The following is a 15034-nucleotide window of genomic DNA, read 5'->3' on the forward strand; positions in this document are numbered from 1 at the left end:
AGTTCATCTTCTGGTCAGTGAGAAAGTGAAATTTTCTAGCCGTACCAAATAATTGGAAGATTGGGTCTAATCGAAGGATTAGTCTTTCAAATGAAGGTTCAAACCTTATTAAAAGAAATACTCACATTTAATGCCTAACAATATCTTAAATACAATTACCACAGATAAAAAGATACCCATGTGTGAGGGGAAAATTGGAATACAAAATGAGCTTACTGACTCTTCATAGACCCAAAATAGACTCGAAGGCCCATTCTTCAATCTCCTCCGTACTTGTTTATTGGGCTGGGCTATGCATCATTTAGTGCCGTCCATATAATCCTGGCGCCTCCTCAACCTCAACCCTAGACGGCTGCTCCTCTAGCGCAGGTGCGATGGCGGATTTTGAATGATTTAACTACAAGTGATCTTCTGTTTTCCAGTTTCCGACTGTTGATTCTTACAACTTTTTCTTTTAGGGTTGGAGCATTGAATAGGTCGAGTATCATTTTCAGCAACCCATGGCTCCGAGCAAAGGTATTTCCCTCGTCACTACCGAGTATTTGCCCCGCTTTTCATATCAACATTCGATTTGCACCAATGATATTCAAATTCGGCCGAATATAATGACGTAGTAATTGAATTTTCTCATTTAACAAATAGAAGGGATGTGCCTCTCCTTAGTTGTCCCTGCATTTTCTACGGGAGTTATTTTACATTCACGTAAATTCTCTTCAGGGTAAATGCATGGGTACAGACTTTGTGAAGTTCGATGTTGATTTGGGTGAAAAGTTGGGTTAATTGATTAACTAGTTCGGATATCTAATCTTTACTGCCTAGCTTAGCGGAAATATCTCGTTCCTTTTGCAATTATTATTGTTGAAGAATGATATTTTTGACAGCATTGCCTTAGCAAGCTTTTCTAGGCTAGTTTCACAGCACTTTATTATCCTTGATGGGCTTGTAATAGATTTAGCTGTTAAAGGCAAATTCAACGTTCGTATGAGTTAATAAGTGAGTATTATTTATAATGCTCACACTGCTTCAGCACCTTTGTCGACATTGTTAACTCTCTCGATCTCGAGACCATGGCCAGCTTTATGTTCGTCACTTCTGCGTGTTCTAGTTGTCTTTACATTGTACTTTTTTTCCAGTTAAGATTATATGCTTTTATTTTTGTTCGCATGGTTGATTTAAATTCTTCTCTTCTTCTTCAAGTGATGAAGTAAACAACTTTAAGTTTCATTATATCCTTTCAGCAAGGATACGGAGAAGTGATTGTAATGCAATAGAGTGCAGTTGATGATATTCTTGTTCTTTGTACGGTTGATGCGTCAAGTACTATTGGAATTGATTTTTGCAATGGCTGCTCTAGAATTTTCATTATTTCAAAAGTTAATTGTTGCTGGAGTTCTTGTGTGACTGATTCAAGCCATTTTATCAGTTGATAGTTCGAAGAAAACTGATCCAAAGGCGCAGGCCTTGAAAACTGCTAAAGCAGTCAAGTCAGGCCCTGCCTTCAAAAAGAAGGCCAAGAAAATCAGAACCTCTGTTACATTCCATCGGCCAAAGACTTTGAAAAAGGCTAGGAATCCCAAGTACCCTCGTATTAGTGCTCCACCAAGGAATAAACTCGATCATTATCAAATTTTGAAGTACCCTCTCACTACTGAGTCTGCAATGAAGAAGATTGAAGACAACAACACTTTGGTTTTCATTGTTGACCTACGTGCTGACAAGAAGAAGATAAAGGATGCCGTGAAGAAAATGTATGACATTCAGGCCAAGAAAGTAAATACCTTGATCAGGTGAGCCTTTGCATACTGAGGCTTTAACGATAATCAGTTGACTCTGGAGCATTTCTAATTATGATCCATATTGCCCCTTGCCATCTTTTCTCTTTTATTGTCGTTCAAGTTAGATATGTGTTGGCATTTATAGGTTTTTGGTTGTGTATTAATATATATGAGGAAAGAACTTGAAGTGCTTGGCATAGTGTTTACAACTTTACTTGCAGTTATAATCTTAGGATTTTTCTTTTGCTTAAGTGGTAAAAAATTGTTTGGGTTTGTATTAGATTACTACCTGGAGAATTAGTTTGAGCTTATATCGATTGGTGGAGGAACTTTGCTGCAATTTCCCCTAAATTTGCTTTATCCTATTACAGGCCCGATGGCACCAAGAAGGCATATGTTAGGCTGACTCCTGATTATGATGCATTGGACGTGGCAAACAAAATTGGGATTATCTAAGTGTGAATCCTGCATCGCCTCTGTTATTTTCCTTGTAAAAGTTGTCAGGCAGTTTCATGGAGAGGTAATTCATAGGAGACTTTCGAAACATGGTTGAGTTCTATATTTTGTTTTATTTCTGTTCAATTGTCATTAACTAGACTTCAGGTTACAATTTTGACATGAAATTTACTTTTTAAGTTGGTGGGTTTAATGAGCCTACGATCTTTTCATTCAGTAGGAGGGATGAGCCGACTGGGACCTCGCGTTTTTAGCTTAAAATTCTGTGGTGTTTCTTTCTTTCTTCGTTTTTTTTTCGGATGAGGAATTCGTGTGGTATTTCGTGAGAAATGAAAAATTCGTGATCTCTAAGGCACCAGATGGTTATCCGTGTTTGTGTTTGTGATATTTGAAAGGTGCCTTTTCAATCCACGCTATATTTTACGGAAATGAAGCGAGGTTGGGTTTCGAACGTGTCGATGGGATTCACAAAGTACCCGCGCAAGGAAAGCGTGACCTGATAATAGAGTTTAAAATTCGATGCCTAACTTTTTCTTTAGGATATTACATGAAAGTTTTGATTGGCGAAGTTCTATTTATTATCTTCCATGATCGAATGTACTCAACTGTAATGATACTTCTATGCTGGCGTTGCTATGTTATCTTCCCATGGTTGCTTGTCGGTGCAAGCAATTATGGATTTGAAAAATCAAATAGGAAAATCCATCCAATCCCATGAACCGGGGAAAAGAGAGAGAGAGGAAAACTAACGTTAGAGTTTAGGAATGATAAAAACGAAAGCGAATCAATTGGAACATGAGATGGTTTGTACTGTTGATGCCTGACGGCCTAACTGTGAAGCCCTTGGCACCGAAGAGCCTTCTCTGTTTAGCGTCTCGCGTAGCGATGTGTAGTAAGAAACAGGGGAGTCCAAGTTAAGAGCGAGATGATCATAATTGACATTAGATCTGCAGAGAGGACAACTTGAGTGAGACCGAAGCCACGTGGCTATGCAGGAAACATGAAAGACGTGGGCGCAGCTAGGAAGTCTCTTAACCCATTCTTCTTCTTCAAACTCTCCCAAGCATATCGCGCACTCTCTGTTGGTTCCCTCGTTCTTCTTAAACTGAGACATCGGAAGAGCCGATATGACCCCCAACTCTAACCCACGACCTCGAATCTGTCTAGAATAGTGATCATCAGGGTCGGGCTCGTCCAAATCCCCACTTGAAGTGCGGTTTCTAGAGGAACTAGTGGGAGCGGTTCTATAGAAGAGGCAATGAAATATGCTGTAGAAAGTTAGTATGATGAAGATGGCAGAGAATATCACAACTGAGGATACCTTGTGTGCTTCCCAAAAGAAAGAATCATCCTCAGGCGTGCCAGAATTGGATGACATGATCCCCTCGTTATGAGCTCAAGGGAATAAGGCTTTTGCCGAGCATTTCAATCCAGTAAATCGCGGCCTAACAGGAGGATTAAGCAACGGAACGTTCTTGCCCAAGTACATAAATCCTCGTAGCGACACAAGAATCGGAGATAAATTTAAGGCTTCACATATGGTAATGATTCTTGTATTAGATAGATAATATCAAAGTCACCAAAATTGAAAAAAAGATACTTTTATGCCTATATCTTAACGTATGCGCCGGACAAATTTGTATATATTATATCGACTTAGTCTAGATATTCCTTGTCCAGGTATGTTGTAATTGTATGTCTCTGTAAGCTAAATTTAGCATAGTACTTTCAGAGGATGATCGAGAAGAGAACATGAATTAGCATATTAGAACTAAATTTGCCTTTTTGTCTCTAAACATAAACATCGGGGAAAACCGACAAGGCTACGTCACTCAAACATCAATCAAAAGAAGGGTATGCCATTTACACCAATCACCGAACTCCATTTACAAAAGTGGTTTAGATAAAGGCACTAATTGATACTGCATCAAAATCACTGGTCAAAGCCTCTGACGCTTGCTTGCAGGAACTTGGTAGTTAAAACTCGCAGTCGAGGTCGACTGCCAAGAAACAGCGTTATTAATAGCAAAGTTCATCATAGAAGCTGAAGAACACGTCTCGAGAGCTTTCATCGGAAACCCAGAAGAATTCGAGTATAGAGCTGGGGATTCCAAGTCCTTAATGCTGAAAGGTGGAAGCTTAATGGGTTGAATAGGAGGTGGATTTCTCCAACAAGGAAGCGGACCAGCAACGAGAAGAGTCTGAAGCAACGGTCCAGCTTCCATCACAGACTGAAGCAGCTTTCCTTTTTGAGGCAGAGCTTTTCCTTTGATCAGATTCTCAATAACCACACTAGCAGGATCACGCTGGGTCTTTTCAGAATTGAAAAAACCCACGTTTCGGGAATCGGCAACATTCATGTTTGAGAAATCAGGAGAAGAAACTGCGTCCAGAAAGGAATCTACCGCGGAAGAACCGTGAGAGAGACTGTTGGATTCAGTGGTGCTTGAGTTCGCTTTTGTGTTGGGCAACATAATCAGACTTTCGCGAATAACCGGAGGAATGACATTATCCTCGGGAACACTCGGCGATGATGTGGTTGCTAGCTTGTGAAGAACTTTCATGAGTGCTTCTCGAAGTTCGTCTCTTTCATGGTATACAACCTTGAGGAGATCGAACAGTTCCATCTTGAGTTTGTTTGCCGATTCTAGTTCGATCATCGAATGAAGAAGCTTCTGCTTCAATTCCTCAATGCTCTGCATATTCCGAAACACAAAATGTCACCATCGTAAAGTTTCATGAGGGACTCATCGATGAACTTAATGAAAAGATCTTGCGGTGGTTGACACCAAGCCACCGACCATGGGTGGGCGTTACGGAGTGAATTTTGAGCAGGAGAAACATTTTTCTTTTTTAAAAAGAGGGTATAAATGACCAAGGGAAACGACAACGTTTGGTGCGTTGGACACGAGGATCATGTTAGATTTGGCTTTTGCAGTCATGAACTTGGACCCTAATTTTAGTCCCTGTAGAACGATAAAATCTCACGAATCTCCCAAACTTGCAAATTACGAAAGATTTTTTAAAATAGGAAACTATTCAAATTATGGAAAGCAAATTACGGGATAAAACGGGGTCAGAATAAATTAGTACAGTGGGAAAATAAAAGGACAAATCAGAAATTTGAGAATTAGAGTCGGCACCACCAAACCCATCTTTTCAAAACGAAGATTTCTGTAGGATCAAGGAAATCAAAAGGAAAAAAAAATATCTGGCTTTTTCTGCCTGCTCTGTCACATTCAAGAAGTTTCAAACCAAAGGCAAATTCTAGAAACACAACAAAGACTGACCGAAGGATATAAAATTTCTCAAAAAGATCTTCCATTGTTCACACCTTGTCCTCAATACACGCACATGACACAATTCTCCAGTATTAATAGCAGAAAAAGTTTATTCTTCAGTACTGGAGTCTGTCCGAATATTGAGCGAAGCAGAAAGAATATACCAAAACCAATTCGCAGTCCAGTAGTATTATTCATCGTGGCAGAGAGAAAACTGGAACAGCGAAATTTACAAAACAGAAAGTTTGAAGCTTGAAGAAAAAGATAGACACCAGAGAAGTGAAAGGGAATGACAATTGCAAAAACTAAGTTCTATGAGAAGCGAATGAAAGATTCGGCATTAAAGGCATTGAAAAAAAGAGAACCGACGTAAAGGAAGACACTTTGAATGAAGGATCAAACAGGAAGGAGGGAGATGAAGGAAAAACAGGCAAAGAAAGACCCACCTCCGATTCAAAGGCCCATAACGACCCAAAATCTTCCATTGTTGTTCCCGTGATGTAGTCAGAGAGGAGGAGCAGCAGCAGAAGAAGGAGAAAAAGGGAATAATGGAAAAAAGAAAGGAATTGCAGGGGAGATAAAGAACAGGGCAGGACCTCTAATTTATAGAGAGGGGAGAAAAAAAAGAAAGAAGAAAAGAGGCGAATAGGACAAAATGGAAGGAGGTGGGCCGGAGACAAGAGAGGGAGAGAAGAGAGGAGCTAAGTATGCAATGAATACTATGAATGAATGAGTGAAATAAATAAATAAATCAGGATTTTCTTTTTTTACTGAAAAAAATAAATCAGGAGATGACAAAACAATATTGCTTGTGGGCAAAAATATGGAAATTCCATGTTCTGCGACGTGGGAAGGATTTGAAACCCTCCCCCACTTTCAGGGGGGGGTGTCTCTCTCCCCAAATAAAATCGCTTTCTGTCTCCCTTTCTGGTCAATCGCTTCATTTCCTTTTATAAATCGCTCCGCTAAAATTCACCTTTAAAAGTTTCAACTTTAAACGCCAAATTTTCCTCTCCTCTTTTTAAGAAATTTTGAAGAAGATTAAAAAAAAAAATGTAGCTGATCTGTTTACGCGTTTTAGACAACTCTTCATTATAAGCCATAATTTCTTGATGAATTCCTTCTTTCCTCCTCAGAGTGTTGTTCTTTATCTGAGTCTGGCTCCGCAAACAATTTAATCAAACAATAATCTGTATGTGTGATTTTGGTAATAACTATGGGTTGGATTTTTAAATTTCTGAAATTGTCTTCCATTTTTTATTTCGACGGTCTCTTGTCATTTTTATTCAAACATTTAAAATTTAAATCAATTTAAGCCGTTACATGGTTATCAAATCATCTCTTAAAGAATTCAAGTACTTAAGATTCTCACTCACGCACACGTACAAATAGATAAACAAGAACAATAATACAACACCTACAATTATCTCAGAAGCGGGCTATGAAGAACAATTTTTAACTTAAATATTAAATAGTCAGTAAACTGATTATTGATGCAACAACGGCATCCTCCCCCATTCATCCTAATTACTGGATCGTTTATTTAATTAAAAGATATATTTGTTCTCAACTACTCGCGACATTTTTCTTGTTAAACTTATTTAGAATTAAATATCATGCTTTGATTATTTTAAAACTGATTTTCTTTTATACTACCATTTAGCCAGATTTTTCGTTGTACCATAAAGACAATAATATATTCGAGATCTTGAAGTATGTCAGCATTAGCAGTAACACGCAATCGTAATAATGGTAATTAAGTGGATTCTAGGCGATGACAACGACTGTCACGGGTTGATAATAATACTAAAAAATACTAATAATAATCGCAAACGAACTGTTAAGAAACAAACAACAAAATACCCAAAGCGAATAGAGAGAATAAATAGGCAAAGAAGAGTGGAGAACACCATATTTAAACTCAAAATCGTAAGATTCAGGATTATGAGTCCTTCTAATCAACACAATTTCCTGGTCTTAAATGATGAGGCACACAGTTTTCTATTGAAGGGCAAATGAAGCTAATCTCAATTTTCAATTTCAAAACGTGTGTGTGTGTGTGTGTGCATTTCAAACTTCCAATGATGTTTTTTTATTTCCCTTCTCAAAATTCCTGTGTAAAACCTGACCTTGGACTCTCATGAGTAATAGGAAAAAGATGAACGAGCCAAAACAATGGAAGAGACATAACATGTTAACTCAAAATCTTAAACCCAATTTCATTCCATATGAGACTTTCCATATCAATCAATCAAAATTCCCTCGTGTTTGAACACGCTATAGTTAATATTATGTTTTGAAATTAAAAAAATATCGTACTTAATTATTTATATATATTTCCAAAATTATATATATTTGCGAAAACTCGGTAACTATGCACCTGGGAAAGAGGTGCTCATCGCTTGAAATAGATTGGTGATGATAATTTAATTTGGAGGACCTTTTTAACCCCGAGACGTCCTTGTTAATTGCACGGCAAATCCATGTGGGTGAGCATCGTGTTTTGCTTACAAACTGCCAAAACAAATGCAGGAATATATTCTTCGATTTTCTTATAAAACTAATAAAGAACTATATGTGTGTGGATGCGGTTTATTGTATATAAATAAAAATGGAGGATGAACTGAATTAACTACATTATCCGAGTATGATAGGGCAGGCTATATACACTAGATTGAGTTGTGGGGAGTGGGAACTGCCCAAGAAAACTGAACTCAACAGTATATTATATAGTTGACCCGCCATTTCTCTCGATATCAAAATTCTCCCTTTATATATTTCCGTGTGACTTTTTCACCCCTTTGATCGTGAACGAGTCAAGAAAAGATGAAAACTCTCAACAGAAGATGAAGGTCAAAGTAACAACCCACGTTATGCCCGCATTTTTTAAGGTCAGATTTTGCGGGAAGTTACTATGCCATTAAATCATAGCTTAATTTGTACAACTTACACAACTCTCATCAATAACCATATCTCTTTTTTTTTTTGTCTAATTAATTACAAATAATAAAACATAAATATGCCTAAACTACATCAATTTTTAGCACCTATTTCCCTTGAGCTGGATTAAGCACCTTCTCAAATCCTGTACCCGACCGAACTCACCCTCCTCAGCTTCATCAAAATCATGCGACGACTTAACAAAATTCTTCACAAACAAATCCCTAAAGAGATTAGGGATTTTCTTATCATCCTCCTCTGAACTGAGCTCCGCCGTGCCTTCTGCACCTTCTTCCGACTCCGATGAGACCGTCTCTCTCCTCCTCCGTGACCACCGCCTCCGAACCCCAAAATATAATCCCCGCTGCTTATAACGACGAGAGCATTTTCCTAATCCATTATTTCTACTGTGTTCCCCCACCCCTTATTTAACAGAATTCCTATTCGCTTGTAAATGAATTTGATCCGTAATCAGTTTCACTTTTTACAACTTTCTACCTACCAAAGTCTTGTTTCTTGCTCTCTAATTGTTTCTCTGTTTTTTCCGCTTCGGGTACACGCACAAAGTGACAAAACCTGCTTTTAATTTACAATTTCGTCAAATTCTAACACAAACGTACAAGCATATCAAATTAATTGTGAATAGATAGGTGTCCAGTACTATTGATAATATTTATATCTAACATATTTGTACACTTAATCTATTCTGCTTATAACAATTGTTTTTTTGGGTGCGTGCATGAAGCAGCCAAGAATTCTTCAATTATTTATACCCGACAAGCCGTTCCGGCAGAGAGTCATATTTCCGCCGTCTCAGCGTATTTTATTCAGAAAAACAGTGATGATGAAATGGTTGATTTGTTTCAAAACAACAAAATGAAGCAGCAAAAACCACTTCCATCGCAATGATTATATATATTTATTTAATTTTGTTGTGATGTTACTAACATTAGATTTTGCCACAAGATTCCTGGTTCTAATAGTAGAATGGTGTGAATGTAGCGTATACACAACTGGGCAGAGGAATTAAAGAATTGGTAGTGCTCCTATCGTCGTACCATAATCAAATATATTGTATTTGTTTTAAGTTATTAAGTGCAATTCTGGGTTGAGTTTGAGGGAGGAAAAGTACAAAATAGCCAAAATTTAACATGGTAGCTTATGCGTGGATACGACAAAGCTGCTTAAATTAAAAGTCATATCTCTCCACAATGCAATGTATCTGGCGCAGCCGGAACATGCATTTGTGTTTTGTGATTATGCGTAACCAAATCTTTAATCTTCTACTTTGTCACTTATGCACCTCCAAAAAGTTGACCCTTTTCATTGTTAAAAGCATATTTAAAATTAAATATGTCTTTCGTGCATTATTAGAACATAATTGTTCTTGTCTTAATTTTCTACCTCCATAAAAAAAAATTCCACTGCTTACTTTCAATTAATTTGGAGTGTAACCGTATAATATATGTTTCCTCCTATTGATAGGTGTAGGTTTGATCATAAATACTTATATAAGATATTGTTTACTCTGTCTCCCTTATTTAATATTTTTTACCCATATTATTTTAATTAAGTTCGCGGTTTTTTTTTTAACTTTATTTTCTCTTACGTTTGACACCACCATAAAAAAATGGGGTATTTTGAGAAAAGCAAAACAAAATTTTCACACAATAATGATAAATAATTAGCTTAACTAGTTTTTTTAATTTTCATGAATTAATGAAATAGATCTTTGTAATTAGAATCAGAAGGAGTAATTATAAATTCTAATAATCCACAAATTTAACTCACAAACAGCATGACTCATTTTCCCAACCTTGTGTCTGATGTGCATATCCACACTGCGATCTATAAGCAATAGTTGACGGAAGAAAGACAAAACTTGAGTACTTATTTATTCATTAAGCCAATTTATGACTTTTTTTTAACAATAAATCATTCAGTATTTTTGCTGAATAATTTGATGGTAGTTATTTTATTTATGTCAGTTATTTCCAAGAAACAACTCTTTCGTACCAAGTGATTGCTGAAAAATAATAAAATCTGCTTAGAGGATTGCGGAGGGCGGTAATATTAGCTCAGCTTCAAGTGATAAACTTGACTGTGTACTTTCTAGGAAAGTTAAAATGTTTAAAACTTTCTTAGTATTTATTTATTTCTCTTGATCTCAATACTTTTTTTGTCTTTAAATATAAGTTCTATTTCAAATTTCATTAGATAATAATATCTCCATTAAAGATAGCTAAGATTTAAAATAGTATAGAATTCAATGAAAAGTTAAATTAAAAAAAAATATTACATAACATATTGATTTTGCTTTATGCTTGGTAGAATATTACATAATATAGTGATTTTGCTTTATTCTTGGTCTGTCTGTTTTTTTCCCCCATGAGAATCTCATAAATAAATGGGCATGAAGGAAATATGCTAGAGATTTTTTTCCCCCTTGTGGAGGTTTCAATCGAGGAGCAAATTGACATCCAAATGGATTCCTCGAGCATGGACCGTTCATATTAAATTTAAACGGCTTATATTAATGTTTGTATTTTAATTATTTTTTTACTCTAACAGTTATAAAATTTGAAATGAAAATAAAATGCTCAAAATTTAAATAAGATACCAGTGATTGCATCTTAAAGGAAAACATGCAGCGGTCATCCGAAGCATTAATCAAATTCACAAAATTCACATCCGAAAGCGATTAACTTTTTTTTTTGGGCCAACCAAATATGATTAACATTCCCTGTTAAAAAATTAATAATTTCCAAATAATTTTTTTTTTACCAAATTGCATTATTCATGAACTTGCGAATTATTTAATTTTCAGATGGCGCGCGGAGCCCACGAGCCCCATTAATTAGGCCTACGGTGAACGAGGGATTTGTAATTTATTGTTTGTGAAAAAGCATACAGAACCTGAGGGCTAGGGACAGAGCGTGCCCCCTCATTAGGGGCATTCTTGTAATTTTGCGTTAGTTGAATCACCAAGGCTGCTCCATAAAAGGGGAGACTGCTTCGGCTCTATTCACGTTAGCTTCCGCAACAGGAAACGACTTTAGCTGTCAATTGAGAAGTGTTTGAATAGAATTAAAATCATAGTTTTAAAAATAATTTTATAGTATATTATTTTCGGTTCTAATTATAAAAATTAGTTAACTAATTTGAGAAGATTAAGAAAATAAATTTGGTTAGTTATTTGTAATAAATATGTGTTGTTTTTTCTAAAATATCCTTACTAATTAAGTGTATTGGCCAGAACTATTATTGTTAGAATGACAACTTTTAAAAAAATACATAAATATAAGAGATAGAGTGATTAAGTTCTTATAATTAGAATCAAAATAAAAGTCAAACGAGTTCTTATATTAGAAACAAGAGATAGTATAAAATAAATTTGTAAAGGAGTTTATCTCTATTGATAAAAAAATATTTTGAAAAACACTTTTCTTGATACTCAGATACCCTTTTACTCAGCTTAAACCCGTTTTTCACTTTTCCTTTTACAGAATTTTTAAAGTGAATGCATAAGATCAAGTTGATCATTAAATTGATAAAAATAATAAATTTTGATTGATTTATTTCATATAAATAAAACGAATTATTGTTAAATAAATATTTTTAACGTGGATACATGCTAACATTTTTTTTATACAAAGCAAAACAAAACAAGCACAGTGAAGAATTTTTTAAAATATATACTCCTATGGTCTTTAACATATAATCTAATTAAAGAGTTAGCGTTAATCTTATGTATAAAAACTATTTTATATGTTCATTAATTTTTTTTCTAAACTATCCTTATTGATGTTCCTCTAATAATAATTAAATAGAAGAGGAAGAGAGAAAATTAAAGAATATGATTATGATGTTTTTGAAAAAAAATATACTCTTCCGATCTTTAATATAAGACATATTTAACTAATTTGATTATATTAAGGAAGTTAAGTAAGTTAGTTAATTATAAGAAATATGACATTTTTTCCTAAAACACCATAATCATCTTTCTTAATATCCTCCCTCCCTCTTCTACTTGATTATGGTTGAGGTAATATTAATAAGGACAATTTAGGAAAAATTGATAAATATGAGAAATAAGTCTTATATTTAGGACTAAAATCAACTCAATAATTATGTCATATATTAAGAACCAGAGGATTATCATATTAACTAATTTGACTAATATCTTGAATATAATCAAATTAAATAATTAAATTTTTTTATTAAGAATAAGAGGAGTACTATCAAGTGCGCAGCCCTCTGGACTTTTGGCATTTGCATTATGGGCTTTGGAAAAATAACTACAGTCAAAAAGCAAGCTACGAATACAAGATGTTGAATTTGAAAATTTTACTTACATGCACGCAGGCACGCATTTATTTTTTGCGCTGCATGGACTCTTCTTTCTTCGTTTTCATTAATGTCTTGCTAAAGCTAAAGCATATCAAAATAAGCAATAACGTAATTAAATGATTACAAAAATTTAAAAATCAAAATTCAAAATAAGCCAAAATTGTGCGAATAGTCAACTACTAATTAATTATCTTTGTCAATTTGCTGTACTAACTAATTGTTTTGTGTGAAACCAAATTAAAATCGGGAGGTGAATTCACTATAGTTTGTAAATCAAAGCATGGGCGTTCAGATTCGATTATTAGATGTACTCATTCCCGGGCCCCACAGAGAGAGAGAGAGAGAGGGAGAGGGAGAGAGAGAGAGAGAGGACGTGTGCTGGGGGGGTGTTTTGAAACAGCGACTCCATACTGGGCCAAAACAACGGAGAGAAGAAACCGCATCCCCCAGAATTAGACTGCCCGTGACAGTCCCGTGTGTTCACGAGGATACAAATAGAAAGTCATAAATATAATATAATATTCAAGTAATTTTATTTTTATCTATTAAATATTAATCATTACTGACGAGGTCTTTTTAAAAAAAAATAAAAAAGGCAGAGTAAACCCTTTACATGTTAGTAGTTAATATAATTTGATATTTAGTACCGATGGAGTATAGTTGTTATCATCCGACCCCATCCTGATGCTTTATATATAACTTGGCCGGTAAATGCAGGTTTAGTTAAAAATCTTGGGGTTGGGACCCCCCCCCCGGCCAAAAAAATCAGGGAAGACTAAGCAGGTAGTAATTAAAGTTATAAAAACAACGAATCATACATCGAAGTAAATACAATCGAAGGGGGGTTGCAATGGGAAGGGAATTCAGAAGGGGGAGGCGATGAGAGAGCGCACATGGCGGAGCAGGTGGAATTGTGGAAATCATGTGGGGGCCGTGCAGGATGAGACACGTGTGGTTGAAGTCTGCCCCACGAACCTTGCATGGCCCCTCCTTGCACGACACGTGTACGAACGCACATGCTCATGCCAGTGTGCTTCACTCGGCTGCACGTGCCCCGCCAATAACTCCGCCACTCCCATTAATTTTTAATCAACGCCTTATCCATCGCCAAACGTCATCCGCCCTCTCCAAAACGCAACCCCGCAGCCTGCTCTCTCTCTCTCTCTCTGTGTGTTCTCACTCCATTTTTAAGCTCGTCTTCCATATATGTATGGCTGTGATGAAATTCGGCGGCTCTTATGGGAGTCCATGTTTAAATTCAACACATGCACTCCCCCCCCCCCTCCTCTTAAAGACGTGAATTTAATGGTCTTTGCCAAACAGTGACCTCCATGTGTTTTGTATAATAATACTCGTTCTGTTATTTTTATAAACAACAACTATTATTTTCCTCTTGTTTCTAAATATAAACAACATTTACATGTTGTTTTAAATTTTTGTAGCAAATTTTTTTATTTTGTCTCCATTAATTACTTATTTTAATACTCAATATATTTATTATTTTATTTTTTAAATTATTATCTCTCTCCATCACACATTCTTTCTTTTTCATAGTTCTCTTTATTATAATAATTTTCTTTCTTATACCCTCTCTCTAATAAATAAGGGTATTTTGAATTTTTTTAATTTTTATCTATTTATTGTTTTTAATTAACTTTTTAATCCATATTGCTTATAAAAAGGGGACAAAGGGAGTACATATTAATGCACAGTCAGCTTTGGGTTGCATTTAATTTAATTCCATCCGAGTAGGTGATCATCACCACCTCTTTCTTTCATTCTCAGATAACAACTTCACGTAACATTCTTGCTTGAATGGCCTCTAGAAAACTAAATTGACGAAAGCTTATTATATTGTAAAAGTTCATAACTCTTAAAAAACATGTACTCTTGTACTGTGAACACACACAAAGATCTCTTGAATGCGCGAGACGCAATGCGTGCGTGCGTGTATTTAAGTACACTCGAGTCACTGCTCCTCATACCAATTAACTATGTATAAAGCCGGCCATTAGTTCATCCTAAGCTCCTTAATTACCATTACTACCATTAATTCTTCAAGTTCAGTTAGTATAACACCGATGAATTCAAAAATATATATTAATGACCTGGCAGTCTCATGTGGACAGGCGATAGAATATGTAATTAATGGACGCGTAGTGTGAATTCAAGTGGTGATTAAAGAATAATGACGTGATGGATTGTTTTACAGAGAGGGCTTATGATGCCGGG

At 35.6% G+C, this 15034-nt stretch overlaps 3 protein-coding genes across 3 annotated transcripts; 1 reads left to right on the forward strand and 2 right to left on the reverse strand.

The window, feature by feature from the left end:
* Positions 1 to 344: 344 nt before the first annotated feature.
* LOC114732908 (60S ribosomal protein L23a-1) lies at positions 345 to 2492 on the forward strand. Its single transcript, XM_028920286.1, has 4 exons — positions 345 to 369; positions 459 to 516; positions 1424 to 1787; positions 2147 to 2492. Exons 2-4 carry the CDS (start codon positions 501 to 503, stop codon positions 2229 to 2231), a joined length of 465 nt encoding a protein of 154 aa, XP_028776119.1. The 5' UTR covers positions 345 to 369; positions 459 to 500; the 3' UTR covers positions 2232 to 2492.
* A 523-nt stretch (positions 2493 to 3015) lies between these two features.
* LOC114732904 (E3 ubiquitin-protein ligase RING1-like) lies at positions 3016 to 3609 on the reverse strand. The gene has a single exon (XM_028920281.1). The coding sequence runs from the start codon at positions 3607 to 3609 to the stop codon at positions 3016 to 3018; it is 594 nt and encodes a 197-aa protein (XP_028776114.1).
* A 511-nt stretch (positions 3610 to 4120) lies between these two features.
* LOC114732907 (uncharacterized) lies at positions 4121 to 6075 on the reverse strand. The gene is made up of 2 exons (XM_028920285.1): positions 5959 to 6075; positions 4121 to 4927 (listed from the first exon to the last, which is right to left on the reverse strand). The coding sequence occupies exons 1-2, from the start codon at positions 5995 to 5997 to the stop codon at positions 4172 to 4174; spliced, it is 795 nt and encodes a 264-aa protein (XP_028776118.1). The 5' UTR covers positions 5998 to 6075; the 3' UTR covers positions 4121 to 4171.
* Between the last annotated feature and the right edge of the window lie 8959 nt (positions 6076 to 15034).

The sequence above is a fragment of the Neltuma alba genome, unplaced genomic scaffold, assembly GCF_004799145.2.
Source record: "Neltuma alba isolate B1F8T4 unplaced genomic scaffold, ASM479914v2 tig00012949_pilon, whole genome shotgun sequence".
Classification (NCBI taxonomy): domain Eukaryota; kingdom Viridiplantae; phylum Streptophyta; class Magnoliopsida; order Fabales; family Fabaceae; genus Neltuma; species Neltuma alba.

What these genes read in the sequence shown, in the direction of transcription:
- LOC114732907 (XM_028920285.1), bottom strand. Translation starts at nt 5,997, where the DNA reads ATGGAAGATTTTGGGTCGTTATGGGCCTTTGAATCGGAG. An exon ending in TATGGGCCTTTGAATCGGAG is followed by an intron (nt 4,928 to 5,958) that starts GTGGGTCTTTCT and finishes CGGAATATGCAG; the next exon opens with AGCATTGAGGAATTGAAGCA.
- LOC114732904 (XM_028920281.1), bottom strand. Translation starts at nt 3,609, where the DNA reads ATGTCATCCAATTCTGGCACGCCTGAGGATGATTCTTTCTTTTGGGAA.
- LOC114732908 (XM_028920286.1), top strand. An exon ending in AAAGTAAATACCTTGATCAG is followed by an intron (nt 1,788 to 2,146) that starts GTGAGCCTTTGC and finishes ATCCTATTACAG; the next exon opens with GCCCGATGGCACCAAGAAGG.